The sequence below is a fragment of the Camponotus vicinus genome, unplaced genomic scaffold, assembly GCF_025532165.1.
Source record: "Camponotus vicinus isolate PSW18456_S1 unplaced genomic scaffold, iyCamVici1.0 SCAF_9, whole genome shotgun sequence".
In the NCBI taxonomy this organism is placed as follows: Eukaryota; Metazoa; Arthropoda; class Insecta; order Hymenoptera; family Formicidae; genus Camponotus; species Camponotus vicinus.
Window position 1 is genome coordinate 15,452,460 of NW_028141981.1, and position 27,837 is coordinate 15,480,296.

At 30.3% G+C, this 27,837-nt stretch overlaps 2 protein-coding genes across 12 annotated transcripts in view; one reads left to right on the forward strand and one right to left on the reverse strand.

Moving 5' to 3' along the window:
• Nucleotides 1-27,837, forward strand: part of LOC145976882 (uncharacterized) — a 247,049-nt gene that overhangs the window by 41,415 nt on the left and 177,797 nt on the right. The window lies entirely within an intron of this gene.
• LOC145976891 (retinol dehydrogenase 11-like) lies at nucleotides 626-27,584 on the reverse strand. 4 transcript variants are annotated; one of them, XM_083108397.1, is made up of 6 exons: nucleotides 27,528-27,584; nucleotides 26,995-27,038; nucleotides 1,682-1,920; nucleotides 1,434-1,553; nucleotides 1,069-1,294; nucleotides 626-962 (listed from the first exon to the last, which is right to left on the reverse strand). In XM_083108397.1, exons 1-6 carry the CDS (start codon nucleotides 27,567-27,569, stop codon nucleotides 824-826), a joined length of 810 nt encoding a protein of 269 aa, XP_082964523.1. In that variant the 5' UTR covers nucleotides 27,570-27,584; the 3' UTR covers nucleotides 626-823. The 4 variants fall into 4 exon arrangements, with proteins under 4 accessions (XP_082964523.1, XP_082964521.1, XP_082964519.1 ...); XM_083108395.1 differs by lacking the exons at nucleotides 26,995-27,038; nucleotides 27,528-27,584 and adding exons at nucleotides 2,199-2,280; nucleotides 4,061-4,280; XM_083108393.1 differs by lacking the exons at nucleotides 26,995-27,038; nucleotides 27,528-27,584 and adding exons at nucleotides 2,199-2,280; nucleotides 4,061-4,280 and having other exon boundaries at nucleotides 1,682-1,986.

A 27,837-nucleotide genomic window follows, 5' to 3' on the forward strand; every position in this document is an offset into this window, starting at 1 on the left:
CGCCCGTTTCGCATGGTCAGTCTTGATGTTTATTCTAGGTATGCTAGCGGTGTGTGTCACATGTCAACGAAAAGTTTGATCGCATGTATATCGACTCTTGTCTTTTCGTTATACGACACTCTGGCATGCCTAGAGCGTACATCTTATGATCTAGTCACGCGCACTTATTAGTCGATCTTCTTTAATTCTTTCGAAATTTTACATGGTTGTTTGCAAAATAGTATAGGACTTTCTATTTTTAATTCAATTTAACGAGATCTACTTATATATTTTTAGTGGGACATCTTATATCTTATCTCAGACACCCTGTATATAATGAAGTTGCATATATTTTATATTCCTTTTACTTTTTTATTATTTAGACATTACTACTGAAAAAAGAAACTGATAGACATCGCAAGTATACATATGACATTTTCCAATTGGATATATTCATTATAAATATAAAACAGAATCCTCGACTTTCAAACTGTGTATACTAAGTGTATATAAAATTAAGAGTTGTATGTACATATAATTTATTGTTCATTTTTTTGATAATGCAATATGTAATCTATGCGATACGATGAATAGACATATGATATGTACTAAAATGTATGAATTTGAGACATATAAAAAATGAACAAAAAAAGAATGTTTATATATTTTCTATTTTTTTCGACAAAAATTGTAATATATAATAAAATAAAAATTTACTATAATATGTATAAATAGAATTATTATATCAAATTTTCCTGATAACTTTTTTAATAATTCTTTTTCTATTATTAGTTGTTTAATCAATTATTGCAGTTAAAAGAAAAAATATATTTCTTTATAATATTTAGCGTGAGACGGTTTGCAGAAATTTAATAAAATCTTCTTCTGGCTCTAAATTCAGAAGCTTGCAAGATACATCCCACAAGTTTTTGGCGTATTCATCATTTGTCGTTTCCCTTCGTGGATTGACGACACTGCAGTCTCTACATAAATAAAAAAGAAGAAAAAGAAAGAAACAGCGGAGGAATATTATGTATTATAAAAATAAAATTTATAGATATCTCTATATAATGTATAGCATGTCCTCACGAATAATAAAGTCCAGTCTCATTAGCTGTTTTTTCATCCACTGAACAATATATTGTTGTTTGTGCTCCTTCTTCAACAGTCTTAAAAGCCCATGGTAAAACCCATGATAAAATACTGTAAGAATAACGTGCACCTGGAAAAAATGTGCTACTAGCATGCCGTGTTATCTCCGTTGGTATATTACCAGGATGCAAAGAATATACGTTTATTCCATGAATATTTGCTTCTGCAAATTGAAATAATATTTTATATATTAATACATATTTAATTTATTCGTGTATTTCACTTTCTTTTCTTTTGTCGATCATTTTTCCGTGGACTATTTCGCGAGTTATCGTAAAATATATCTTTGTTTATAATATTACTATTCAATCGACGAGCGAGTTCCCTTGTAAAGAGAATGTTTGCCAGTTTACTTTGGAAGTAACTTTTGAGTGAGCCATAAGATCTTTCTAGATTAATATCATCAAAATTTATGTCAGCCACTGTAATAGAATGTTTTTCTCTCTTATAGTTATGTTTAGAATAATCGTAGAAGTTATAGAGGGTAAAGTTATATTCTTATTTCTTCAAGTAAATGATAAAACTGGTATTATGCGATATTGCTACATACAAATATGAGTAATTGATGATACATTGACTATTCTGCAACCTGGAGAAGACGATTGCATTTTTGGCAGCAGTAGAAGCGTCAAAAGAAAATGGCCAAGATGATTCGTTTGAAAAGTCGTCTCAACTCCGTCCTCTGTTTTTTCGTATGAAATCGCAGACACTCCAGCATTGTTTACAAGAATGTGAATGGCTGCTTCTTTCGTCAGTAAATTTTTAGCACAATCTTTCACGCTCTTCAAACTACATAAATTAAGAAAATAAATTGCAAGTTCACCCGCACTGTTTTGATACTCTTCTTTTTTAATTCTAAAAACATAAAAAATAGCAGGCATCTGGATTATATTGTTTTGTTATTTGTCGCGTAAAATATTTGTTGGAAGAAGTATAGTTTCATATAAGAAGCAAAAGAAGAAAAATGAAGGATATAATATTTCGTTTTAATTGGTAATTATGCAGCTGCCAAATAAATAATTATCGTTAATTTAATTAGTTCTGATAATATGATTTTATATATTTACCTGGAAGGTGGATTATTTTTTATATCTTTAACTGCTTCGTTTGCCTTTTTCATATTTCTACAGGCCAAGATTACCCTAGCGCCTAAATGCACACGTTTGTTTATATTTGAATATTTACGAAACCTTTAATTATTAGAGTAAATATCACAATCGAAAAAATTACATCTATTTATTATTCATAACTTTTATATTATTTATAATATAATAAATTTATACATTTCTAAATTAAAATTCTATACTATATATCCAGTCAGAAATGTAACGCGTCAATTCAATGTTGATTCAAAGTCTAAGAAGTTGAGAGCCAGATTTTTATATTGCGAGGTTTATAAATAATAAAAACTAAAAACTAAACATTACATGCTTATTGTATTTATTGTCAAAACTTGTTGATTTCGAATCATTTTTTAATCTTCACAAAATACTTATGCATTGCATATCTAGCTAAACATGTTATCTAATCTACTTATTTTACTTTCAGTCATTGCTTCGGTGATATCAAATGGAAAATGTTCTTTTATGAAGTAAATTGTTCTGAAAATAGCTATTTAATAGCTATTTAATAGATATTTAATAAATATTTAGTTATCATGCATAGTTCTCAGCTTTAAGTTGCTCTCTTAGAAAAGTAATGTTTAGTCGCAATTTTGCCAAAGGAAAAGTTGTTTCTTTTGACACGAACTATCACGCTGTGCATTCCTCATCCGTGAATTTTGATACAGCCTGTATATATATATATATATATATATATATATATATATATATATATATACACATATATATATATATATATATATGTATATATATAAGCAAAGATAAAAAAAATATATATAAAATAATGAAATAAATAAATAAATCTACGTGCAATTGGTCCAAATGATAAATCAATGCAAAAAGGGAAAGGCTTGTTTAGAAAAAGAAACGACGAAACGACGAAAAGAAATTCGCAGGTGGTATTGCATGTTTTGCAAATCTATAATTTAAAAATTTAAAAAGAACAATTTTAGAATATACAAATGTTTCGGCCCCTTTCGGATCCTCTTCAGTGTGATAATGCTGATTTAATAGAAACATACAAAAGAAATTTTAGCCTACATAGATAAAAATATAAAAATAAAAACAAATGGAAAGTAATACTGTACAAGTCGAATAATAAAATTGTGGAATAAACATCTATATCGCGATCGAGTCGGTGAAGATAACCGATAAAGATTTTAAATTATGACTGGATAATATGCCAATTAAAATAACGCAAAAACTATACTTGTGTCGCAAGCGCTGTTCATTTTAAATTTCGTACGATGTTATAAAAACATATTTCTCACCATCTTTCGCAATAGACTACAGTCTGTTTGTTAAATTCACAATCTTGTTTATTCTTCGCAATAAAAAAAAAAAAAAATATATATATATATATATATAAATTTATATTTATATGTTTATTCTTTAAATGTTTTCTATTTAATAAAATTAGTCGAATTCTATATTTAATTTTGTCGCGACTATATACATAGTCTAAATAAGATCATTTTAAGTGGCGTTTAATTTGCATTTGAATATATTTGATTGGTTAATTCAATATTGATATGTCGAAATAATAATCGAAGATTCATCAACAATTTATACCATTTCGATATCGATTTGATCAGTACTTTAACTTTACTTCAACATTTGGTTTCCGTCATATTTAGTTTGATGTCATATCAGCTGACAGTTATATACTTCTGATTGGGTATTACATATTGAAATCCTCTCCTTTTATATTATAATTCTCATTTAAAAAAAATTTCAATGTTTTAGGATAAATTATCAGTTTTTTTAGAATATATATATTTTAAAATATATATTCTTTAAGATATTACCTCTTCCATAAAAATCTCTGGCAGTCTCTTTTCCAATACCGCCACTTGCTCCTGTTACTACAACAGTCTTGCCCTCAAGACGTGCATTACTTGTACACATTTTCTTAAAAAACCACATTATTTATGATACTTTTTGTCTAGGATGTCACCAATATACAATTAATTATATTGAATTCACTTACACGATGTCACTGACGTTCTTTTTAACTTTGGAATGTGTTGAATACACGTTCTCTTTATATACTGCGTATTTAATATTGCGTAACAGGTGACAGTGCATTAAACCTGCGCATTAAACCTGCGCATTAAACCTGCGCTAAAATATGCTTTTAAAATAGGAAACTGCTTCTTTTTATTTAAAAATATATGTGTATACATATATACAACATTTATAATTATATCTGTCCGATCTTATATCTGTTTTTAATTTTTATAATTTAATTGACACACATGCATATACATACAATACTTTTTATTATTCAATTATTTTGTTTTTTGATTTCTTATGTATTTACTAGGTAATTGTATTGTAAAGTTCAGTCAAATAATTGTTTAGTTGATATCACTGGTATATTTACTTTTGTACATATCCAGTACTTTTATATACATATTTAGTATTACAACAAATTTTTCAATTTATAAAAATTGTGAAATTTATGAAAATAATATAATTCTTCGTTTTGAAGGAAATTGAAGGAATTACTTATACCTCCCTCCCCTCACTTGAAGATTATTAAATCTAAATGTTTTTAATTATTATTTAATATCTTTTTGTTATTTAATATCTTTTCATATTTTTAGTATTTATTTTATAAATATTGTTTCTATTTAAAAAAACGAAATTGGAATACGTTTTTCACGTATATTATAGAAGCTTTATTCTTGTTCTGAGTAATATGCACTTCAGGCGGTCCTTTTTTATATAATTCCTGATATATTTTAAATTAAAGATATATGAACTATAAGACCGAGAATTGTAGAATGTTTTAGAATATTATTCGATCTTAATGCTGAGTTTATATTTCTTGTATAAATCAGTTCGTTTCAAGTTATGTTCATTTTTCGTCAAATTTTTACTTTACGTAGAAAAATGCTTATATGTATATATAATGTGATTTATAATGCTATAATAACTTACACAACATAATAGACAAAGCCGTGTGTACTAATGCAATTAATTTAAAAATTAAATCGAAATTGGCAAATAAGAGCCACAGCGCGATAGTTGGAGCACAGGAAAAAAATAACACTTCCTTCTTTCTGATTACTCGTTTATTTCAAAATAAAAATAATTACATTAATAAAAAATCAGCGTCTCAGATTATCTTTTAATCCCTCTTCAGCGCGATGTTAACAATATATATTATAAATTACGTCACAATTTTCGGTTATATCAAATCATAGACTTGAATTTGGTCACGATTTTAATTGGGAAAAACCTGAGTTTTGAACGGAGAGTTCTTATTGAGCAAAAGACTCGTCTCCGTGTTGTTTATCAAGCGACAAAAAAAATAGCTTGAATTTACAGAGTGATACAGAGGGCTTGCATCATACAGTTGCAACAATAGTTGATTATTTATCGGGGATGAAGCGTTCGTTCATATATTTATATGTTTATTATCATCGAGTCAACCGAGTTTATCCTCGATTGAGTCTGTGTTTACGTCTTAACAGTCGAAAATATATTTATGCATTTCATCATTGAACTTCAAACTAACATGAGAGACACACAATGGCACTGTTATTAATAGCATAAAAAGTAGAATCTGGTGAGTGCTTCTGACTACTAATTTAAGCATGAAAAGTTAATTCACGTGTAATATTTTTCGATATTCATATTTTTACTTGAATTGTTAGATCTGCTGTGACTTAACACATTGGCACAGGACAACTATAATAATTTAAAGAACTATTGGAAACAATGCGCTTACCAGATCTCCGCGAGATGCAATTTATCGTCATCTACGCGAGGATAAAAAAATTTTTTAATACGTCATAATAATTTATAATATATATTGTTAACATCATGCTGAAGACGGATCAAAAGATGAATCAAAACGTTCGTTTTTTATTAAAATAATTTTTATTTTGAAATAAACGAGTAATTATATAGAAAGAAGGAAGTATTATTTCTTCCCTGCGCTCCAACTGTCGCGGTGTGGCTCTTATTTGCCATTTTCGATTTAATTTTTAATTATTTGAGCAAAATTTCAAGTTTTTTTAAATTTAATTTTAATTAATTTAAAATTTCATTATTTTTTCTGTCTCTTACATCTACAATGACTATAATAATTTGAAGTGTAAAAGATAGAATTACCAAAGAAATTTTAAAATAAAAATGAAAAAATATTATGTCTAATATTTCAGAAACTCAGATACATGTTTATGCATCTATTTATGTGTGCGTATCAGCGTATTGTATCTGCATATACAAAGTTATATATGGAAATCACATGGAATAATTATAAATTTTATCTCGTGTCAAAAGTGCAATAAGTTGTTCCGTGCATATATCTCAAGAGTTTAAGACAAGTTCGAGTCAAGTGTCGCAGGATAAGAGATTCTTGTTTATTTTCTTGCGATGTAGACTTTCAAAGACTACGTCGTTCATGATTAACTTATTTCTCTTAACATATTTTTATATGTCACTGATGAAACAAAAATAAATAAATAAATCGTAAATGTTCTATTATCTACTATTACGCGAATATGTATACAATTTTATATCTCTATTATACAGGGTGATTCAAAACAACCTGATGTCTTTGAAATATGATATTCTTGAACGAATTCTAAGACTATTTTTCCTCTTGAAAAATTTTTTTTTTAATTTTTTAATTTTTTAATTTTTTTAATTTTTTAAATTATTTTTTATTTTTTTTGATATTTTATTCTTAAGAGTTACGTTATAACCCTTCTAGACGGTAATAATATTGTTAAATATTGTGTAGAAACTGCAATAATAATTTAATACACTTCAAAGTATCAAATATTGTGCAATAAAATTGACTGTCTAGGGAAAAAATTAAGCTTTGGACAAAATTTTTCAAGAGGAAAAATAGTCTTAGAATTCGTTCAAGAATATCATATTTCAAAGATATCAGGTTGTTTTGAATCACCCTGTATATCGAAAAAAAAGAATAAAAAATAAAAAATACAATTATCTATTATTTCCAAGTATGTCTATGAAAAAAATAAAGGTATAATTAATTACGAATCTAAATCCTATCAAACTAGACTTCTTTCTCAATACTTTAATATAATAATTCTGAAATTTTTTTGTAATAAAATAAAAATAATATAAAAAAAGAGATTTGAAAATAATTAACATCACAATCTATCATTCATCTACCATCTTTCTCCGGTGAATATTGCGATGCACAAATCCTAAACGTGACACGAGAAATAAGTGGCGCAATTTTTGCAACCATCGTTATACGCGATGGAACGTTTCATCGCAGCGTATGCATCAACAATTTATCGTCTGTGAGATGCGGCTTTCTCAAAAGTTTATATAACTGCCAGCGAAAAGTGCGCTTTCGCGAATTACCAGAATCGGCCATAAAGGAGATATTCACTTGCAAGTATTAATGGGAGCACTAATGCGACGGTTTTTCAAAGTAAATGCAGAATTCTTTCACTCTTCCTCGGGTTTCGAATAAGCTCAATTACAGTTTCCCGTTTTAAAAGAATCTATTCTGGATAACTCTGAAACTCTTGCGCATTGAAATTTCGTTAAAATGCATTTTAACAATTGTATAATAAAAATTATTCAATATAATATAGAGAATACGTACATATACTATAAACATTTTATATTCAATTACATATTATCATATTTATCATATTATCATATTATCAATTACATATATACTATAAACATTTTATATTCAATTACATATTATCGACAGATATTTTGATATGATAAGATTCGCATCTTTTCGTTAATATAATATAATTTAATAATTTTACATTTCATATAATTTCATATAAATTTACATCGAAGATTTTCTTATCTTCTTTGTTTCTGATATGATTAATACGGACAAATCGTGATGTCAAGAAGATCAAGAGTTTATAAATATATTCAGATAAGAGTATATAAGTACATTCAGATTTATTATACAGGGTGTTCCGAAACTAATGCTTGATATTTTAAAGGCAGATTCTCTGGCCAATTTAAAAACGATTTTTCATCAGCGAAAATGTCGAGGGAGATCATTATTTTTTGCATATTCCCAATTTTTGTCATCATGTATCTTTCTAACTAAGCCTTAAATTAAAATTCTGTTAAAGTAAACTCTACCTAAAATTAACTAAAGAATGTGACTATTAATATTTTATTCCTATAAGCCTTAGTTTGCGAAAAACCCTTTATTTTCAATCGTTTATAACTCGAAAACTATTAGTGCCGCGACATTTTTGCTGAGGAAAAATCGTTTTTAAATTGGCCAGAGAATCTGCCTTTAAAATATCAAGCATTAGTTTCGGGACACCCTGTATAACTTGATGATGCATATATTTAGTTCCTTTTACTTCGTTTTTGATTATTTAGACATTGCCATTAAAGAAATTGTAACTGGACATAGCAAATATACATATGTGACTTTCTAATTAGACATAAATATTTATCACAATTTATAAAGTAGTATTGTCGATTCTTTCGAAATATCTATGAAAATTAGGAGTTATACGTGCATATAATTTACTGTTTTTCACTTTTGATGATACAATATTTAATGAATGCAATACGATATAACAGATCGATATACATATACTGGAATATATGAATTTAAAATATATAAAAAATTAACAAAAAAATGTCTATATATTTTTTATTTTTCTTGAGAAAAATTACAATATATAATAAAGTAAAGGTTTATTATAGTATATAACAAAAATTTTTAAATTTTTCTAAATTTTTCTGATAATTTTCTTGATAATTTTTCTCCTATTATTAATTGTTTATTTAAATTTTCTGCTTCTTTTTTATTATTATGTAGAGACTGCAGTGTCGCTAATCTACGAAAGAGAAAGCTAGAAATGATGAATACACTAAAAACTTGTGGGATGTATTTTGCAAACTTCTGAATTTAGAGCCAGAAGAAGAGCAACTAGCGTTTTACCATGGCTGAAACTACGCAATCGATTGAATTCGCGCAAAATTCATTGAATGATATAAACCTTCGAGATGTCGGGTCACTCGCTCTTTGTAAATTGCATCAAACAGCTCTGGCTCGTAAATTTATGTGATGGAGAGAGACTCGATGAGGCACGCGCGTGGGTCAACTCCGGATTGACGATGTTCGTGTACATTTACCGCTCACATAAAGCCGTGTATAAATTCGAGCAAACATGTGGTGCAGACTAGAATACAATGTATACCCTCAAGATTTCATGAAAGACTACAAATCTTTCTGTACAAGATATTATGTAGTATCACTCACAAGTTATGATAAATACGAATTTTATATATTAATATATATATATATGTGTGTGTGTGTGTGTGTGTGTGTGTGTGTAGCTTTTATTATAGCTAGTATATTTATATTCATAATAAACTAGCAATAGTCTCTATCATTGATCATAATATAGTTATATCATATCTAAAAATAATCTCTCTTGATTTTATGAAACGAAAAGATTATTTTTAGATATGATATAATTATATTATAATATTAATGATAGAGACTGCTTTTATATATATATATATATATAAAATTCGTATTTATCATAACTTGTGAGTGATACTACATAATATCTTGTACAGAAAGATGTAGTCTTTCATGAAATCTTGAGAGTATACATTGTATATATACATTGTATATATACATACATACATACATACATACATACATATATATATATATATATATATATATATATATGTATACCAGTCTCGCATTCGGAACCCGGAAAGGTTGAGTTTGATATTTTTTTATTGTATCTATATGTATGCATATAATTTTCATTACATTCGATTTATTCACAACATAAAATACTGAATAAAAAAGATATCCTATCTTTAATATTCTATATCAAATTTTATTTTTAACAAGATAAAATATTTGAAAGAAAAATAGAGAGAGAGAAAAGACAATTTTTTTTCTTTTATCTTATATGTATATATACTAATTTTCAATATATATATATATATATATATATATATAAAAATATCAAACTCAACCTTTGACCACATTTATATATGCTTTACATCCAGATGTATAATCAAATCGATGCACATGCATAAATATGTAACTTGCATTAAACGGGTTCCGAATGCGAGACTGGTATATACATATGTATGTGTCCATAATACTACGAATAGTATCGAGTACTGTTTGTAAAATTCACACAACAAAAGTGTAATGCACAATATAATTCACGTTATATATAATTCAAAAGTCAGTAAAAAAATTTTAAGGAGTAGCAGAAAGAAGCATTGAACATTTTTTATCAGACAATGTAGGACTGATATTTCGTTATCCTGCTAGAAATTCGACACGAAAGCCGAAAATGCTGCCTAATAGTTTGATATATTTAACACAGTATTATTATTATAAGATCACACTCAAGATTGCATTATACTATTAAAATTAATAATTAGAGACTCATCTTTCGATTCGTGAAAATATAAATGTACAGTCAGCACAATACCCTCCTTCGAAAATCGAAATAATTTTATCAACATCGATATGTTACATCTGATACAAAAAAAATTTGTTCTCTCCTCCTTCCTTTTACGATCTCTTAAAATTTTTGCGTTCATTTTGATGATCTTGCATTTAAGAACGACCTATTTTAGGGTATAATATTTCATAATGATGTATAAAAATGTGAAATATAAGTTAGCGGTTAATGTAATCGGAGAACCTCGGAATGTGCGAAGGTGCATGAATACTAACACACATATGCAAGTGATTCTCACGCGCATGCAAATACACGGACCGTATGATAGTGCGGCACATATGCCAGATGATACGCTGCGGGATACGAGATAATTGTCACGTGAGATTCCGACATATTATTTCCTAATTATATGCGTCAGTGTCATTGATATGTCTGATCATTTGCAATACAATTGATAATAATAACAAAATTATAATATACTTTTCTTCACTCTGAATTATGTTAAGAGATGATTAAGATAATATGAAGTATGTAAAAATACATATGGGGATAAAAATGCTTATAAGAAAATATATGGAAATAAAGATATATATATAGTTGAATAGATCAATAAATATATCAAGGTTATCAAGAATTATTGCCGTCCAAGATTAGATTAAATTTTAATAATTAATAACAGTTCTATTCATGTTTTTTTCATTCATTCACTTTTATTCATTTATTAATATTTGATTAGATTAAAAAAATGTTGAAACATTTAAACTACGTCTAATATATTTATAAATAAATAATCTCGTATGTAAATTAGTTTATTTATATATTTATCTTTTATTTATCTCTTTCTCTCCTTTCTCTTTCTCTCACTTATCCCTAACCTTCTCACTTCGCTCTTATCGCCTCTTTTTATATATATGGAGAGAAGAGGGAAGAAGAAAGAAAAAGGGAGGGAAGAAAAAAACAAAGAAGGGAATCAAAGAAATCGAAAATCTAATTTAAATCTAATACAAGATTTATAAATATTAGACATAGTGTGAATATCTTTTTAATCTAATTAAATATTTGCAGATAAATAAAGTGACATCAAATAGAACTGTTATTAATTATTAAAATTTTATCTAATCTTGAGCAGAAATAATTTTTGGTTGAATTACTCGCACTTGTGCCACCTGATTACCCTTCTCTATTCATCATGACAGCGACGGTAGACGGTGGCGATGCAGCCAGCGATAGTGTAGATATAAACGGAGCTCGTTAGCGTTCTAAGGTCAAGTACCGATCGTCGCTCAAGCATGAAAGAATTCTTGGCTACGCGGAGATATTGCCAAGGCTGAAGTAAACAGGTGCAAAATTTACGAGCGTTACTACGAGAGAGCCTTCATACATTTCATTGCTTTATGTTCTCGTTGAAATATTATTTGCTTTTTACGCGATGTGTTCCCTTTTTTCAACTCAAGGATTTTCCTTCTCTACAACTAATGTTGTTCTTTTTCAATCATAGATATTGGAAAAAAAGTTGCAGTATATCAATTACGATGAAAGGCAACTTTATTATTATTAAAAATATCCAGAAAAAATTTGAATTACATAATTTAATCAGATATTATTCTATTATAATACTTTTGATAAGTTTCTCCTACCATCTCGAATTAAGTTACGCGATAGCAATAACAATTATAATTTCACGAGGATATAATCAATTGTATTTTATCTCAATATTTTAGATGTGTTATCGAGAACTTCGCGCGATATACCAAAGAAATTAAAAACAAACTGTCCAGAGTATTCCAATAATGAGAACATTAAATTCGATTGTCTGTGGATCGACAAAAGGGAATAGAGAATTTATCCGCGTATTTAATCATCGATAATATAACAGAGAATTCTATTCTCGATTCTATTCAATTCGATGTCTCCCGTTCTATTGATCTCTTCCGCGAAGAAGAACAGGTCTCTCATCTCAAGTGAACAAGAGCCCTTTACACTACGCTATTTAGAAATCTACTCGAACGCACAAAGGGATGTCATCTCTCCTGATGCGAAGGTGGCGATGCCATGCCCGAGTGCTCTCTCGTGCCACGCACAATATGTGCGTGTCGCGACGCACACGCATCGGTGGTAGCCAGCCACCACCGATTGTCAACTTTTAATAACGTAGGTCGAATAATACCGGTGAACTTTCCAAGCGATACGGGGAAGAAAAAAGGACGGAAATGGAAGGTGGGTAACCGCATTGTCGCGAAAATGTGTCGTTTCGCGAATCTCTTAGTTTCATTCAGCGTTAATAGTAAAACAATAGATTGGTTATTATTTCTTTTATGGTTTTTATCCGAATTCTACAGTTTTGTGAATTTATTTATATATGTGGCTATCTTTCATTTATTTAATATTTAAATTATTTATTTAATATTTATTGTTTAACACTGGTGAACTGCGGAAGGTAATACATTAGATAATATCTCAATATTAAATGCATCTAATTTTCAATAGATGAATAATATTTATGCATATATTTATAATGGACACTTAATAAGTTGCATGAGAGAGGATTTTATTGATTTATATGCTGAGAGACTTAAAAAATTGTTTGCTAAAACACAAAAAAACTTCATGTAACATCGTGTAATGAACGTTACCTCGACGTACTCCACTGGTTTCTTTGAACGAAGGTTGATTTACGTCGGACGCCAGGTCAAAGAGCAGTCGCGTACTTTAGCATTAGACCAAAGATGCTGCGGACGCTGCAACTAACCTTGTGCATCGTGTTATAACTGGCGGAAACGCTCTGATATCGTGTGTTGTTCGAAGCTACGAGCGCGTTTGTAGTGTGTTTCTGTATAAAAAATAGACAAAAAATTTTTACAAATAACCGTGTGAGCAGTCTTAATCTATTACTGTATATGCAGATGAATCTTCTATAACTATCCGACAGTTTGTTTCGTTTTTAATATCATTTGTTAAAGTATTTATGCACATTGAATTAATTGCTATATTAATTGTAAAATTATTTTAAAAATATGTTCTGAATATTTCTTATTGCGTTAATTTTAGTTCACAATTTGATTTAAATTTTATTTTATTTTATTTTAATTTTAAAGTTACGTCACATGTGTATAAATTTAGGAAATTATGATGTACGAAGATTGGAATTAAATTATACTCTATAATTAATCATGTTAATCGCATATTATTTCGCTGCTGCAAAAGAATCTCAAAAATACGAGAACACTATATCGTGTATTTTCGTAAGTCTTGCGCGCGTTGGAAGGTTAATAATTCCTATTTGCGCCTAATTAAGCGCGACGTCGTTGTCGGCAGGTTTCCGATGCAACGCGCATCGATGCGCAATTATTAAGACCTCGCTCGATCCCCGAAGCCGTTCGTTACGCGAGCTTCTCGCGTATCCCCGACGACGTATCGATTTCTGCCGTGGACCTGGAGAATCTGACCTGACGAGAGTTTACGCGCCCGCAACGCAAAATATGTATTGCGCCTATAAATTGCTCGATCACCGATAGAGCCGGGTAGCGCGAAACATGAAAGTACAAACAGCCATCGTCGGCTTGTATCAGTTCCGAATAGTTTATTATCATCATAAATCATCTGTGCACATGGCTACGCCGACGTTCGCGATCATTTCAAGCGTGTATTTTGGCCGCGAGCACTCATGCACTCATGCACTCGCGTACGCGAGAGTTGCACCGAGAGAAAAAGAAAGAGATGTGGGATGGATAGATTCAATGATAAAAAAAAATGTAATTCCCTTTCGAAGCGATATTTTGCGTTCGCAAAATGAGAAAAATGTGCTAACGTAGTTAACTATTATATATTGCCATATACGTTGGAGTCGGATAAAAATGTTTACAGAGTATTTGAAGAATATATATTATACAGCATGTAAAATTTTCCCCATTGGACATTTTGCATCCATATAAATTGCTTTATTTTGACATAATAATTTGACAGATAAGTAAATGTGAATAGATAATGGTCGATTATATTGCTGATGTATCCAACTTTTTTAAAATTAGATGATTGAAGACTAAACTCAATTCAAGTTTCAAAAAGTATAGGTCGTGATTATTTTAAAATCTATTGACGTTTCCATACATCTCATTGTGAAGAACATTCTATATTTTGAATAAATTTATAATTATATTGTAAACCGAAGACACGTGGTTATTCTTGTACAGCATGTATATTTTAAATGCATGCATTCAAGTCTTATGCACAATGATATTATGAATGTATCGCATCCGTCTGTCTAATCGGCGATTTTTCGCGATATCGACGCCGTGAAAGCTCCAGGTCGAAAGGCAGGTCGGCGTTTTCCCAGTGGTCGAAGGGCCAATTTGAGAGAGGATATTATGTAGCCTTAGGGAGATGCTGGGTGACGTCCCATTGAAGTTCCCAGAGGTGGAGAGAAAACAGGAAGGTGTATCGTACAGAGAAACACGAACGTGAAGAGGTGCAAGGTTATTGCGTTCTGCCTGGTAATTTCTGCAGCATTTTCTCTCTCGCTCTCTCTCTTTTTCTCTTTTTTCCATCTATTCATATATTCCTCGTGATTCTGTCAGCATTTTCTGCGAGAAAGTTCTAGTAAAGGGTCTAGTGGATTTTCATGCATGTACTTGGTCTATGTGATTGAATAACGTTTGAAAGAAGACTGAGTCTCTCTCTCTTTCTGTATACGCATTATAGATGTGAAGTACTAACTGTCTATTAGACGATTCTTGATGAATTACAACGATAACGAAGAGAAAAAACGCAATATGACGCTTAATGCACAGAACGAAAGTGTATTGTAAGAATGAATAAGGATAAATATGATTACGTTAAGACGAGATTCAGCAAGGTTGCTGCTTTCAAGTTTACTATATATAGTCGGTGGATTAGTATTTACATATTCACGTCGGTGGTATAAATGCAAATGAGCCACGCGCTAATTACGCTTAATATAATTTTCTGCCTGACAAGTAGTTTCTTTTACGAGAAATTTTTTATGTATTTTATATATTTAATTTTAATATTATCGCATAAGCTTCAGTGGTTATTTTCTTAATTCTGAGAGAGAGCACTCAATTTTCTTAGATTGATTTGGATCATTTAAAGCGTAATACTATATTTAATTATGTCAAATTTTATTTTTCATATATATTTAGCTCAATGTTTTTTTATATTAAAATTAATGATTTTTATATATTTAGCTGTCAAAATTGAAATTATGTATTTATAAAATGTATTTATAAATGTATTTATAAAATGTCATATGTGATTTTATATGTAAAGAACTATTTTTACGATAGGGGAAAGAATATACACACATAACCACTATAATATCTCATCATCAGACCTTATACGTCCTTTGATCTTTAATCTACGAGCCGCGGGTTAACATAGATCTATATCTACGTTCTGCATGTAATAAGCTATGGATTTGTGTTGGTGTCTGCGTTTATGGCCAGCATAAGACCAGGCTTGATTATCTGTCGTGCGCTTGTAATAAATGTGTGCAAGATACTGCAAATATATAGTTGCATCCGTCTATCGCAAATTGTATAGTCTCCATCAATATTACCTAAATAACTTCTATACGTCCTTTATATAATGTCTATTTATACAGAGATCTATATCAAACGTTAATTATCTAAAGTGCTAATTAACCGAATTGCTGGAGTCCAGCAATATAACTTTAATCTTTGACGTAAGAGATTCCCCTCCCTCACCCTCCAATTAATCTTGATTTTATTTCAAATAATATGTTTCGGAAATATTAATTTATAATTACATTTATCTATTTTTAATCATATTTCATTTGTTTTAAATGTTCTTTTTTCAATCTTTATCATTATTCTATATTATATAATAATTTTTTTTCGCGATAGAAAATACTTCTTATTTCTTAAATATTTTTATTATGTTATATGATGTTTTATTATGTTATGTTTTATTATGTTACTTATATTATTGTATTAATCAATCTATAATGCAACTTCTCACGCTTTATTTTAACGGGATGCAAATTTTTTTAATTCATCATGATTTCAAACGCGCCACGTTCTAGCGAAGCACATTTGCATTCTCAAGTTTTCGAGGGAGGAACAACGATTCTCGTTCATCGCCGTCATTCATTGTTTCGACCGACAACTCAGACTGGCAACTCAGACAGACCGAACCATCTATTTGCAAATCTGGAAAAGCTTGCGAAAACTTTATTATCTACCTGATATACAGTTACTCGTCGAACGTGCTTCTCCTCCGACAGCAGCAGTTTCTGCATTTCGCGAGCTTCTTTACAATCGTCTTATACTTAGCGAACCAACTACATAGGTATCTATGTATATGAACATGCAATAATTCTGGATTCTCTCTATGAATTCGCTCTACATACCGCGATATAATCATTTCCTTTGTGTCTCGAATGATCGGGATACGAATTTGACGCATGTGGATATCCTCTATGATATTTGGAACTTCTCACACTGTATACGTGCTATCTCTCGTGATGTAAATTTAACTTGCAGTGATTACGCATGAGATGAATTTGTATGCAAAGCCTTTCTAAAGATATCTTGTAAGCCACAATTACCTAAAAGACCTGACGATATCAAAAAATCGGAAAAAAAACGACTTTTTATAAGCTTTTCAAAGATCTCGAAACGAGAAACATCACGCGAATCGACAAAAGTATCGCATAGTGGCGTTTCTGTCACGGATTTTTGGCTCCTCCAAAAGACCATCGACCAACCCAAGTTCCTGAGTAAAGTTCTGAAGATATTCTGAGAAACGCTTTTATCCATCTGTATAGTCGTTTCGCGGTAGTCGATACGATACGACGGTCGAGATTCCTCGCGAGACGATGCGAAGAGAAGCAGCGGCGGCATGATAAGAAGCAGACGGAATAAAGGGGGATAAAAAGTACCGAAAGAAGATGGAGAGGAGATCTCGTATAATGTCGAGTTGGATGTTCGTCGCTCTCTCCATCCTTCTTCTTGTCCTTCCCCTCTATTTCATTTCTCTCTTCCCTCGCTGATCCTGCGGTTTTCCGGTCCCTTTGTATCTTCGAGCCTCTTTCTTCCAACGATAGAGAGAGAAAGAGAGAGGGAAAGAGTGGGATCGAGAGAAGAATAAACGAGACGGGGAAAAGAACGAGATGGCGGGAAAGAGTATCTCTTGAAACCAGTTCGATCTAGAACAGCGTCTTTGCATCGGACATACGAAAAACGAGAACGAATGCGCTCCAGTCTATCGGCCATGAATTATAGGTGAATCAAGCTGCAGGATTCGAAACAAGCGGTCTTATTATAGCACGTATCTGTACCGACCAATCTAGAAAACGGATCGAAACTCGCATGGTGGAGTAAGTTAACTGATGGACTGATTATCTGCAGATTGTATTAGAATCAATCCCACTTTGCATTTATTAAATAATCTTATTGAGATTTTATTTAATATTTGAAATTTGATTATATGGCTATCAAACATTTTAAAATTTGAAAAGTTGTGATTCATACTCCAACATGTGTTTAATTGTGATGAAAAACGAAATCTATTCTATTTTTTTAAATTCTGGACATTGTACTAAAGCTATATGAAATTAACCCCTTAACATTTGAAAAAATTAAATTTCTATACGTTATTTGATTGCATATTGTTTGCACATGTTTGCCGCTTTTGAATTTTTATTTGCACACATTTAAAAAGAAATGATTATTAAAAAAATGTTGAGAAAAGGCTAATTTCACACTCTCTTAAATTTTGTTTGAATAATTATCTTTCCAAATGTGTGTAAATAAAAATTCAGAAACGGCAGACATATGCAAACAATATGCAATCAAATAACGTATGGAAATTTAATTTTTTCGAATTATACTAATAAACTCTGATTCAATATACACATACGTTTGTATAGCAATTGTAAATGCACTTTTATTTTTACGAATAAAATGCACTTTATTCGTAAAAATAATATAACTTTTTCTGTTTTTATTGCAATTTACGAAATTATTTTATATTATATATTTAAAGCTAATTATATGCAAATATATTCTTCATTTTTATTTATTATTTCGTTTTCTTCTAAACTTGAGAGTTTAAATTCACAATCGGATTGACCAGAAATAACCCAATAATATGATTTTTTTCATGTTTAAAAAATTCGTATTCGAGAAATTATACTTTTATGAAAATATAATCGAAAGTATGGCTAGAAACTACACACACACACATACACGTGAAATACGTAAATATTAATCCTATTTTAAGATGAAACTTTTTGATAAATAATATAACAATTCGATAATGTAAAAATAAAATTTTAATTTTATATAAATCTGTATTCAGCAAATAAAAAAAAACAAAGCAATAATGAAGCAATAAATGCAATGAAATTAAAAAGAATAAAAACAAAGAAAAATTAAAAAAATAAAAACAAAGAAATAAAATTAAGAGATTTTTCACTGCAAAATAAAATTATCAATACACGAGTTGTTATGATATAAACGAAAAGCGGGTTTATTTTCTACGAAAAGTATGTCACAAGCAGTTTGGCATTAGGGAAACATCGGAAAGGCACAAATTCGCTTTTCTCATTTCAGACCGAGACACACGAGAGCGCACTTATGGCACAGACGGTAAAAATCTTTTTATACACGTGACACACCAGCCAATTTGGGTCCGAGTTAGGAGCAGCTTCCAAGCTCCACCGAAACCCGCTTCTCGACTTCTTGTGTATGTACGTAATTTGAAGAAAAGTTTCTTTCTAACGCGAAAGAACGATGTCCGAAGTTTCGCAAGTTTGAGATTACGCGTATACAGGGTACCCCTTTTCACGGACCTAGGCGGAATCGCGGCTTTCTCATTTACGAATTCGTTGATAAATTTTAGATCGAACCTTTTCTGCGACATCCGGTGTACGTTTCCAGCGGGAAAACTCGTTTTGAGTTTTCTATCGGTATCGTTTTGCGTGTGTCGCGAGCAATATCCATTCGCACGTTTTCGTCAACCAACATCGAATGGACGCGCGTGCTCTCGTCCGGTGACGTATGCACACACACGAGACCTTTCGTATAAAATGCTAATCCAATCCGCCGAATGTACTTCCATGCAATTTACTGCTTTCCGTTCCATTTCTCCCGACTGGCGATGCATCGCCATCTGTCCCGATTTTGGTCGGTTCCGCTCATGAAAAAATCATTTCCGTCGATTCAGAGCCACGGAAGAAAGTCGCATGAACTCGAATGTCGCCGATTAATCCAAATATCGATATAAACAATAAGAAATATGTGTGCCAGACATGTTTCGTTTGAAAACAAATATGTTTAGGGATCAATAAAAAGCGAATAAAAAATTAATATATAATAATTAATATATAAATTAATATATAAATATATTTCATATGAAGATATAATTAAAATATGCTTAATAAATAATGAAGAAAATTAATTATAGAAGTATTATTTGAGTGATTTTTATCGACATCTCTTTCTTTTTTCCTCTCTCTCTTTCTCTCTGTTTAAAAAAATTGTGATTTTGTAATTATGTATATTTGTCGCGTATAATGCTGCTTTCGAATTCAATCATAAAATTATGATACATTTTTATTTAATTTGCATCCCGTTTTAAATAACATGACATAACGATGAGCTTTTCATGAGACTGATCTCCTTGAACGACGGTTCGGAAGAAGCCGGAATTGCTTTAATCTCCGCGTTTTCACCTTTGGAAAGGGTGAGGATACTTTCGAGATCATCTCATGATGAGACGAGAACTCTTTAGAGAACATGCGAACGCGTTAATAATCTCGTTAATGCCCTGGCCGACGAACTCATCGCTTTCGAGAACCACTTGACGGTCAGATAGTTTCTCTCTCTCACTTCTGTCTCTCTCTCTCTCTCATGTGCTTAAACGTACCATTAACTATTGACAAGGAGAACCACCAACAAGAGAGATTAACGCGCGATATCAATCGTTTGCCGATAGTGATTCGAACCGAATAGAACGAGAATTTGTTTTCAACGATTTGCAGAGTCGAGAGTGATAAAGATTAAGGAGCTCTAATTCTTTCTATAACATGGAATTATTTCATTATTCTGTTGTTATGCCGGATAAAAGAAATATATCAAAAAACGAATATAAAGATACAAATATCAATTTCTAATTTAGAAAAAATAAGAATGGATAATTTGAAAGAATAATTTTCTCATTGTTTTGCTTTTAATTGATCTCTATATTGATTTCTGATTTTATGTGTGTCCTTCATTGATTGGTATCCAATATGAAACAATGCGAAATTATTTAAGTTAGATATATGTATTTCTAATCAATGCTTTTCAATTCCTCATAATCTAATATATATACCTGCCATACAACGAAAGATGTGATAAATATATCGCGTCAGAGATGAAATAGATTATAATATTATCTGACTTACCACATATCTTGTTTCGTCAGGTTTTACAACACAAGTTCCGCAAAATTACTAGAAATTATGTGTGTATGTAATTTTAATTATTAACTAAGTTTTTTCTCAAAAAGCACAAGTCAGAAAAATCAAACAATTTTCGGTCTTTTTATTTTTATTCTCATGAATTTTTAAATAATCCATGACATTCATCCATGACTATGCATATTTAAACTATTTTAAAACTGTTAAAGATAAAACTTGACAAGAGAGGGAAAGAGTTTATACCGAAAGACTAGAGTAGAGTTGCGACAGATATGTTTGTCGTGCCAATTTAGCGAGTCGGTTTCCTCGCCGCGAAGCTCAACCACTTGTCGGTGTATTACATGAACGTGCAGCTGCGACAAGCAGCAAACAAAGTACACACACCGCAATAGTTCTGACCCACATTGCACTCGAGGCGACCCTTTAAGGGAAAATGCAAACAACACGGAGCAGTGATCTTGGTTTGCTGTTGCGCACATCTCATCTTGCGTTCAGTAGTCATAAAATTATGGAAAAACCACTCGCGATACCTCAAGCATCTCATAATATAACCTGTACAAACTTTTCTCTAAAAAAAAGTCCTATCGTAACTTTTCCAAGATGCTTCGATTGTATGATACAGAGTTGTTCGGAAAAATTAAAGTGAACGATATTGGAGCCAAGCCATATCGGAAATATAAAAGTCGAATGAAAATTCTTTATATTCTATTCTTCACAATTCTACGTAATATGTCGTACAAAATGTCTTTCATACTTTTTCTCAAAAAAAAAGTAATAATAAACGATTCGATTTTCAAAGAAATATCAAAATTATGAAAATTAAAAATGAAAAAGTTAAACGCGAGTTGCATTCTTTATGATGCTAGATGAAGCTGCGTCTTCCATGTTTTTCATGCAAAATAACTCCTTTCGAGTTCGTTCGAGTCAATACACGGCATGACCAATACAACAGAAAATATCGTATTGTGTCTTCTATTCTATCCTGACTCTCACAGTATTTGAAGTTTCCTCGCGAAAATTTCATTTCTCAGTATATGGAAGCTTTACTTTTTGCGCTTATATTGCTTACAATATGCACAGGCCATTGCAAAACATCGATATGTGAAACTTGAAGAGAGTGACAAGTCGGATATTTTTTATTACAGAATATTTTCGCTTAAATATCTAAAAAATCAAAATTGCTCTTCCTTCTCCGTAAGATATCCTTTTATTATATATATATATGTAATGTATAATCTTAAATTTATATAATAAATTTAAATCTACACACATATAATCTGTTTGAAACGAAAGAGATAATAAAAAAATTGTATGCATTTTAGGATAAATAAAAAGTATTCAATTGTTTTAGATTAGATGATAATAATGTCTATGTTAAACGATAATTAAAGATCATGTAATAGCAAATTGCTTAAATTGCTATAAAAAACATCTGCTATTACACGGATTTATAAAAACATATAAGCGTAATACTTTGTATTGCATGAAATGCAATCTTAAAGTGCGAACATCTGTTGTACAGTTTCATGATGATACCATGTGTTCTCTGGAAATATCTTTTCTTTACAAAAAATCTATATTACTGAGAGTTTGTGGTCAGAGGAGATAAGATTTGATTTCTAGACACTTCCTGCAAAATGAAACTTTCGAATGAAAGTTTGACACAGCCGGACAAGGACGATCGAGAGTGGAAGAAAAACTAAATGTTAGCTTTTTTCTTCTTTCTTTCTCTCACACAGTTTGTTAGTATAAATTCTGTTAAAATCGATAGAAAAATTTCTAACATTGTTTAAAATAAGAATTTGGAGAGCTACAAAATTATATTAAATTTACAAAAGCTATTTTATAAATTAAATTAATTTTTGTTGTACTGATTGATTAAAAAAAATCTTAATTTTATTCTCTTTTAATTATTATTTGAAATTAATCTCTTAATTTACTTTTATAATAGAAGCAAAAAATTAATTATCCAATAATGTATGAATCTCTTCCTTCTAGATATATTTAAAATATCTTCAAATTGAAAATTACTTACGCTCACTGTCGGTTTGAAGATTTTTCGATAATGAATTATGTATTAAGAGTAATAGATCAGAGGAAGAAGTGACGAAAGACAGTTTAAAAAGGCTAGCAATTTTCCGAAGTGGTGCTCGTCTCTTGAGAATTGCTCGAATGTGCAAGTGTACGCCTCGCTGCACTTGTTCCGACTACGTTTATTAGAACGCGAATTTTACACCCTCGAAAGAACCACGAAACAGATAAAATCATGCTTTTAATACAATAAAAGTTGTAGGAATTAAAACAATTTCGCTAGTAGTAGGAGTAATTATGCATCCGTTTAATTACTAAAATTCACATTTTGACTAATAAAGTATTTATATTATTACCATCAAGAAGCATAGTTTCATGTTAATGCACTGCTCGTGTCTAAAAATATAGTTTCACTCTTATCTTTCACACTTTTTGTTCTACAATATTTCCCGCTCGTAGATTGAATCTCATGAATCTTGTTACGGTCTGATTTAAATTCTACATTTTTACATTATTTCCCGCGACACTATATGCATACAATTTCGTCGCAAAATTTTTCTGCGTGATTCTTCGGCCATAGTTTCATAGGGAAAGAACTACGAAGAACAAAGAATAAGAACAAAGACCGCCACGCTTTATCTCGCGTAACACCGCGACGTTGGGTTAATTAGTATTTATCGTGGCTACGTTTTCACGCGGATCGGCCAGTAGCGAGTGCAGAAGAGTTGGATCTCTCCCTCGAGCGAAATCGAGAATGAATTTTATCGTTCAAATTTTCGCAAAGTTAACTTCCAACAGTAATACTATATCGCGGCATATTTTTTTACGAGGCAATCTCGTTTTCAAGAGGAACTCGAATAGAATCAAATGGCGAATCGTCGAAAGTTCCAACTCATTGAAAAAGTAAAAACAATGGAAAAATTTGAGAAAAAAATTTCTATCACATTTTCTGCGGTACTTAAACTTTACATAGTGTTTAACTTTCATTACATATGCTGCTTCTAAATGATGTTAACTTGATAAATTTCAATCTACGATTTTTTTAATCGAACAGGTGAAAGCGCTGCCAGATAAAATGTGGGGTCTTTGGTTGTGATTAAAATGGGATTGCCCTAAACCAAAATTATATAGAGAGAGAAAGAAAAAGATCATAAGATGAGATATACAAAAATATGATGCGCGGTTTCGTAAAGAGAACTAGTTTATCTGTAAAAATTGAAAAAGCTGCTTCTCGTTGACAAAAGTGACGGATAGATTAATGCTCGCTGTAACACGTACTTTTTATGGATTGTGCAAATTCGTGATATCGTCACTCGCCGGTTATCACTGTTTACAATAGCATTTTACAATAGCACATTCTCTGTTTGACGACACGATTCAATTCTGCGAGAGGAAAGCTTCTTTGTAACATGTAACATCTTTTTTATCGCTAGGCTACTATACAGCTTGACATGACCATGTGTCCGATATAATGTCAACTCATACTTTTATTAATTTCCATATTCCATGCATGCAGAAAGATTTAAAGATTAAATTATATAAATTCATAAGCTATGATTATGATAATACAGTAATATTTTCTAATTTATATGAGAAAACTATTATACGATTCATGATTTTACTTAGACAGAATTATGTTCTGTATAAAAAATTAAATACAAAATTATAAAGAATAAGCTTTTGTCACAAAATGATATTTTTTACACTTTGCAGATATTACGAAAATATTTAGTTATGTGTAATTTAAATAAACATGTAATTTACCGTCTTCTTTCACATTCGTAATTTAAATTCTACAATATATATATGCGATTCCACGCTACAAGAAACTGTACGGAATTGGAAGAGGACTCTCGATCGCGATTGTTCATCGCGGAGGCCAGACGTGTCGCTTCTTTGATGAAGCTAAAGTGATTCTTAGGAATAAATGCTACCCTCGGTTTCGAGAATCCCTTCCGTATTCCTCAAAGAAATCAGTGGCTTAACTAACAGCTCAGAAAAAAAAAGAAATTTAAGAAATCTCTCAATCCTTATTTTAAATATTATTTTAAATTATTATTTCAATTATCTTATCTATATATATATATATATATATATATATATATATATATATATATATATATATATATATGCCTTTCTACATCATAATTTTAATAATATTTAATAACAGAAATATATGTGATAATTAAATATCAAGATTATATATATGTGCCAAAAACATAAAAAAAGAATCGAGACAAATGCCCAAAGCATAAGAAAAATTATAAATAATAATTGAATCTTTATTTCTCTGCAATAGCTGCATCATATCTATAAATATATAGATCAATAGATCATGTATGTATCTTTATTGAAAAAATGTAAAAATAATTTTAAAAAGCAATACTATAATAATATAAATATGTTTTATTATATAAATTTTATATCATTGAATTTTATTAATTTTTTTATTTCCTTTTTTGTAGCAAAACTTATTGTTAGACTAGTAGATTTGATAACCTATCACTGTAATTTTTTCTTTTTTTTATATTCTAATATTAAATTTTCTTTCTGGGTCCCCTTGATATTGGAAAGGAGAGTTTTGACATAAGATTTGTGTTATCTTTAGTCATTGATCGGGAATATTTTGTGAAGAAAAAAGGCAGTCGGTACAAAAGTTAACACCCCTGGCTTTTTTGCGATACGAATTCATCAATGTCGTTTTCTCCATCGCGAAGGACAGGCTGTCCATACTGTGTGTGGCAATACTTCCCTCCTTTCCATCCCATTCCACCTTAACCCGAAAGAGCTTCGAGAATCCTTTAATCTTCGAGCACGATAAAATATCCGCGATAGTGCTTAGAAGGTCGTACGGTATATCCTTCACGTCGCCAAGACAAGTGAGTTAGCTTAAGCTTAACAACCTACCACCCTCGCTCTCTCTCCAGCCCACTCTCGTGTATTTCGTCGCATCGCGAAAACGAAAGATGCGACTACTGTAAACAATGTTTGGTCATTAATCTTCATATTTTATCATAAAACGCGAAATAAAAATATTGAACGGCACGTGGATGAGAGGTCTCATAAGTATTCGCTTCTTTACTTTTTTATAATGATAGTAAATCTGCATTTTTATCATACATTTAACATACACGTTATAACTGTCATATATAAAATTTAGCAAAACTATATTCAAAATGTATTATGTAAAATATGTAGAAAAAATTTAAAAGCTTATAAGAAAATAATAAGAGAGATTCTCAGATAAGTAGATGATTAGAATTCATTATCAGTGAGAGTGAGCGAAAATATCTACGATATCTAACATGAAATTTTTATATAGCAAAAAGGAAAGTGTAAATTATCTTATTTCTTATTCTTTTTTTAATTAATAACGTATACGTTACACGTACATTTCGTATTCTAATTTAAAGATCTCGTTTCTTAAGTTTTCTTTCTGACAGATTGGGTAAAGATTTTAACAAGATTGCGCGAAAATAATTATTCGGGGATGTTACTTGCGATACGGATTCAAATTGCGGCACATAATTGAGTTTATAATTTAACTTGCATATGAATAAGATTTTTGTAAAAGATGTCACATAAAACAGTGATATACTCTACAGTTTTCTTCATTAAATAAATATTCAATTATTATGGATAAGTTTAATGTATGCATGTACTTAATTTTATAATGCATAAGCATAGATACTTTATCCTCTCTTTTAATTTATTATTTTTCAAAATTTATATTTTAATTAGAAAATATTTTATTGTTTTAATAACTTTTACTCACGATTTTTATTAAGCTAATATTTTAAACTTACAATAAAATACTAATATGACTCACCATACAAGTGATGATGCAATGAAGCTAATATTGGAAGTCCATTCCTGTAAAAAGAATAAAAAAGTTTTAAAAAACTGCTTCTGCCAAATTTGTGATATCATTAATTACGCTCTCGCAAAATCAAACTTATTTTTTAACACACGATTATATTAATGTACATATACATGTACAATTTTTGCAAGAATAAATTATAAAAATATTGTAACTATTATATATGGAAAAAAGAAAAAAAAAAGAAATTTAATTACAGGATATAGCGCTGTTGTATAAAATGCGATTTTTATTTTTTTAATTATTATACATTTGTTATTAATTCACATTTATTCAGTTGAAAACATGAAATGAAAAATTTAACATGCTACATTATAAAACGGGATATTAATTAACAACTTTTTATTATTTTATTCACGAAAATGAATTGAAAATAATCGTGCGCACTGTGATAAATGTGTAATAAAATGCGATTATTAATATGATAAAAAATTGTAGAGAAATGAACAATTATGAGCGGTAGAAGATGTAAATTTACTCACCAATACGCCGATACGTCGCCGTATTTCCGTTATTTCGCTCATCCTTGCTTTATCGCTGGAAACACTCACATGCACACGCAAATCACATGCAGAATTAATTTTAATATGGTAATCGCGTCCGTCACTTTGTTCGGCACTCCCGATAATAACAAATATATACGCGATATACCGCTATATAAAATGAACTTGGCAAACGCATCGGAATTTCGCGTCGCGGAAGTATCTTCGATTCTTGATCGCAAACACAATAGACAATCAGTTAATGCAATTGATCAGTTTGCAATTGATGATAATAATTATAGGCAAAAAG

Excerpts from the sequence above, each read along its gene's own strand:
- LOC145976891 (XM_083108393.1), bottom strand. The coding sequence starts at position 4,178 with ATGTGGTTTTTTAAGAAAATGTGTACAAGTAATGCACGTCTTGAGGGC. Across the intron at positions 1,987-2,198 it reads AAAAATAATCCACCTTCCAG|AATTAAAAAAGAAGAGTATC; the intron begins GTAAATATATAA and ends TTATGTTTTTAG. Across the intron at positions 963-1,068 it reads GAGACTGGACTTTATTATTC|AGACTGCAGTGTCGTCAATC; the intron begins GTGAGGACATGC and ends TTATTTATGTAG.